Raw genomic sequence first — 4684 nt, 5'->3', positions numbered from 1 at the left:
AGCGTGGGGACGAGAGAGGCTGGGAAGGAGGGAAGGCATAGAGGCCGGAAAGGAGCAAATACGAAGGAGGAAGAAGCGAGAGAAGAAAGAGAGGGAGACAGGAGGTGTGAGGGTGACAAAGAATGCAGATGACAGGCAGGGAATCACAAGCAGGCAAATGGTAGAACAGATATAGTTCTTTCACTTTAACTTCGCCCAGATCTTCGTCTTTTTGTTGTATTTTTCACTGGCAGTAAAACGCAGTGCTACGGCTTTACATCATAATAATGGAAGATAAAGTTCTGATTCTGGTTTTGATTTCCACAACACTTCGTGGTAAGGATTATAGTACAGTGCTAATCTATTATTTCAATTCAGCATTGAAGGAGGAGTGATGGGAATTTTAGGCGAAGAGTAAATGGAGTATAAGTAATGTGTGAGTGAGAGAAAAGAGTTAGAATGGTGACAGGAGAAGGGAGGAAGTTGGCAGGGAGCAAAAGTGAGTTGGTAGGGTGGAATTTCTTATATATAATTTATCAGGCAGAGGATACGCAGGGTTAAGGTGCTCCAACTGAATGCGAATAATAAGGGTTTACATCAGAAGAGTGATTGGAGTATATTATCATATGATGCCACTCGGGGAAGAGCGACAGGTTCCCTTGCCTTAACTGCCGGGACCCAGTAGCCTAGCCCAGGCCCCCTACGTTCCTGATGGGTCAAAAAGGATTTGATGATAGTTTGATTTGGCCGAGAATCAGGCAGAGGGTTGAAAGATACCAGTGGCAGGTTACAGTAACGCAGGGTAAGGCAGGGTGAGGCAAAGGGTGTGGCAGCGTAAGACAAGTGACATCAGGGTGAGGCAGGGTGAAGCAGGGTAAGGCAGGGGGAAGGAGGGGTGGAAGGGTGAGCAAGGTAAAGCATGGGGTGGCAGGGTGAGGAAGGGCAGGGGGAGGCAGGCCAGAGGTGCCACATGTGGGTAATGCGGAACAGAAGGTGAACTCAGAAGCGTACACACACACACACACACACACACACACACACACACACACACACACACACACACACACACATAAACACAGAAGGATTACGTGTTATTGTATATACACAACAAAATAAAAAGATTACGTGCTATTGTATAAACACACACAAAACAAAAAGATTACGTGTTACTGCACACACACACACACACACACACACACACACACACACACACACACACACACGAATATAAAAGGCTTACATGTGACTGTCTTCAGAATAAAGGATGAAACAGCCTGAGAAAAAAGTAAAAAAAAAAAAAAAAAAACTCCATATACTCACCCTTGTGCCAGAATCGCCTTGGGGACCCTGTGGAGAGAGAGAGAGAGAGAGAGAGAGAGAGAGAGAGAGAGAGATTAGACAATTATTTTTAGCATATCACTAATATTATCGCGATTATAAATTCAATATTATCACCCTCCCTCCTTCCCTCCCTCCCTCTCGTTCTCTCTCTCTCTCACCCCTTAAACTCACCCATACTCGGCACCACGTCAGGATTTCCTCCCTTCGTCTTCCCCGTCGTTGTCTTCGGCGTCTCACTTCTACATCCCACCCCTCTCCTCCTCCTCCTGCTCCTCCTCACAGCCGCCACCGTCACCGCCGCTGCCACCGCCGCCGCCACCCCCGCCGCCGCCGCCATCCCAGAGCCTCCAAGTAACCTCTCCAAACCTCTGACTCCTCCTCCACCGCCGCCACCACCGCCAATCACCTCCTTGGTTTTGAGTTCCTCGTCATCGCCCTCTTTGCTGGCTACTGGGGGAGAGAGAGAAAAGTTCTTTTCCTTGGAATTTCAGGCGATTTTATTAAGCTTAAGGCAATTCACGATGCTGATGTCTTCTAACTTTTATATTTGCTACCACTAGATGGCTACTTTGAGCCTACAGGAGCCATCAACTTGCAAAGAAATACATTAATGAAAATATCTACCCCCTCCTGCTACGAATTTCTCCCTTAAGTTGAATAAAATCGTCTGGTGGCAGGAAAAAGTAGAGTAAAAACGGGGTCCTGTCTCCTGATGGTGCAGACAAAGGTTGGATGATGGGCAGATGGATGTAATGCCTCCAAAGTGGGTTGCTCCTTGCAAGATGATTAAAAAATTAGCAGAACACATCAGACTATCTATCTATTGCAGGACGCCTCAATCCCGTACGGGGTGGCCACAAACAAATCGTCTCCACGTCGCCCTGTCCCCCGCCATTTCACTACCCTGCTCCCAACTCACATCCCCCTCTCTCATACACCTCTCCACCCCATCCCTCCATCTCATCCTCGGCCTCCCCCTCCTTCTCCCCCCTCCACCTCACTCACATACACTCTCCTCGTCAGTCTCTCACCCTCCATTCCCTCCACATGGCCAAACCACCTCAGTGTGTTCCTTCCTATCACATCCACATCCACACCACAATGCTCTTTTATATCCTCATTTGTCAGCCTGTCTCTCCATGATTGTGACTCCACGGGCTCCTCTTAAATAACTCATTTCCACTGCTCTCACTCTTAACTTGTGTCCCTCCAACAACGTCCAAGCTTCACTTCCATACCCTTGAGTAGGTATCACAATACTGTCATAGAGTACTTTTTCACTTCCATGCTCACTTCCCTGTTTCTTATCACTGCTTTCAAGGAACCGGCAACCTTTCTTCCTTGCTGTACCCTTTCAAGCACTTCACCCTCCAAACTTCCATCCTTACTCATCACACTACCCAAGTACTTAAACGTACTCACATTTTCCATTTCCTCACCATCCAACCTCATTGTACATTCACTGACTTCACCTCTCTCAAAGACCATCACTTTACTCTTCCCTACATTCACCTTTAGATTCTGTTTCTTACACAATCTCCCAAACTCATCCACCAAGCCTTGCAGCTCCCACAACATTATAAAGGGAAGCCATTCAGCGGGACCTTGATCAACACGGCAGGTGGATTTCAATATTAGCAAATGTAAAATGCTAAACACGTCCTCTGGCTGAAGGACATAAGATTCATATTTCGAGCTGGAGGAAGTTAAATGCATCTCCCCATCAATCTCCTAAATACGAAAACTTTCCGAAGTCCAACTAAATTGTCCACGTAAAAAGTAAGTAAATCACTATTCCAGTACAGGAGTTGACCCCCCGCACTGCCATGACATTGCTTTGCATTGTTGTGTTGCACTGAGTTGCTCTGTGTGATGATGTGTTGTGCTGTGTTGTGAAATGAATTGTGGTGTGTGAAAGATGTGGGTCATTTTCGCTAAGCAATTTACGAAGTGGGGCGAGGGTGAGTGTGAGATGAAATGCAGAGAGATATAAAGGAAATAACTAACAGCGAGGAGAGATTAAGGAAATGATCATCAGTGAGCGACGAGGGAGGCGTAAGTTATGAGACGAGGGGAGAAGAGACATCAGTGAACTAAGAGGATTTATTTCTGTATCAGTTCCTATAGGCTTCACTGCAAGACCGGACCTTCTCGGAGGAACAATAACAGCCAGAGTTAACCCTTTCCCATGCTGATCAAGTACGAAACAAGGGGTATCTGTAGTCAGAGTTGTGCATGTTGTGGAAAGGTTGCATAAATGAACTGGGGGTGTTCTCTTGTGTATAAGTTTCCTTAGGACTTCAGCATAAACATATTCTAGTTCTTATGAGGACCGAGCAACTAGCCAAAATTTAGAATTCAAATGAAGCGGAAAGGCAGCTCGAGAGACGAACCCACTGCCGCTGAACCACCGTGGATGCAAAGGTTAATAACTCACCAGGGGGTCCACGTGACGTATAGGCAGACACCACGACAGGAGGTGAGGTGACGGGACCCTGTGTGACGTAAACCTTAATCTTGTAGCTGGTGCCGGCGTCCAGCTGGCTCACGTTGAAGGTGGGACGGGGAGATGATACGCGGGTAAGCAGGGTGCGGTTGGCGAAGTATACCTGGAGGAAGAAGGAGAGACATGGATAGACAGACAGACGGAAAAACAGACAGACAAATAGACAGACATATAGAGTGAGGCAGACATATAAAATAAGATGGACAGATATAGGATGAAATAAACAGACACAGACTTGAAAAAGACTGAGAGATCGACAGATGACGAAGAATACCTAGGGAAAGTTGGATAAAGACAGACAGACAGACAGATTTAGATACAGATAGACTGATAGACACATACAGTAGACAGATAAATATACGCAGACAGGGGGGGAGGATACAGGGGTGACTAAGGTGCGGTAAGCGAAGTATACCTGAGGGAAAAGGGGGAGCGAAGCTGAAGGATAGATAGATAGACGGAATTTACCTCTCAGTTCGAAAAAATCTCTCCACACCTGAATAAAAGAATGTAGTAAAAATGACATCCTCGTAGGGAGAGGGTTGATTAAGGAGGAATGAGGGACAGAAGGAGGGTGAGGAGGAAGAGGAGGGGGAGGAGGAAGAGGAGGGGGGAGGAGGAGGAAGAGGAGGGGGGAGGAGGAAGAGAAGGAAGGGAATTAAAGGATAAGGTGAGGAAGAGAGTGGGATTGTGGGAAGTGGGGAGGTAATTGTGTGTGTGTGTGTGTGTGTGTGTGTGTGTGTGTGTGTGTGTGTGTGTGTGTGTGTGTGTGTGTGTGTGTGTGTGTGTGTGTGTGGAGAGAGAGAGAGAGAGAGAGAGAGAGAGAGACTTCAGAGCGGCGCTATATACAGACCACAC

At 47.0% G+C, this 4684-nt stretch overlaps 1 protein-coding gene across 1 annotated transcript in view; it reads right to left on the bottom strand.

Annotated features, from left to right (window-relative positions):
* Window positions 1-576: 576 nt before the first annotated feature.
* Window positions 577-4684, bottom strand: part of LOC145394038 (uncharacterized) — a 160440-nt gene continuing 156332 nt past the window's right edge. The window contains exons 13-15 of the mRNA XM_080268008.1: window positions 3758-3929; window positions 1601-1770; window positions 577-687 (exon numbers count right to left, since the gene is read on the bottom strand). Of these exons, the coding sequence (XP_080124134.1) occupies window positions 577-687; window positions 1601-1770; window positions 3758-3929 (453 nt within the window). The remainder of the gene's footprint in view (window positions 688-1600; window positions 1771-3757; window positions 3930-4684) is intronic.

The sequence above is a fragment of the Coenobita brevimanus genome, chromosome 26 (genome assembly GCF_032717465.1).
Source record: "Coenobita brevimanus isolate Jiangsu-jjx chromosome 26, ASM3271746v2, whole genome shotgun sequence".
Classification (NCBI taxonomy): domain Eukaryota; kingdom Metazoa; phylum Arthropoda; class Malacostraca; order Decapoda; family Coenobitidae; genus Coenobita; species Coenobita brevimanus.
The sequence above is the reverse complement of the archived record's forward strand: the minus strand, read 5'-3'. Positions and strand labels throughout refer to the sequence as shown.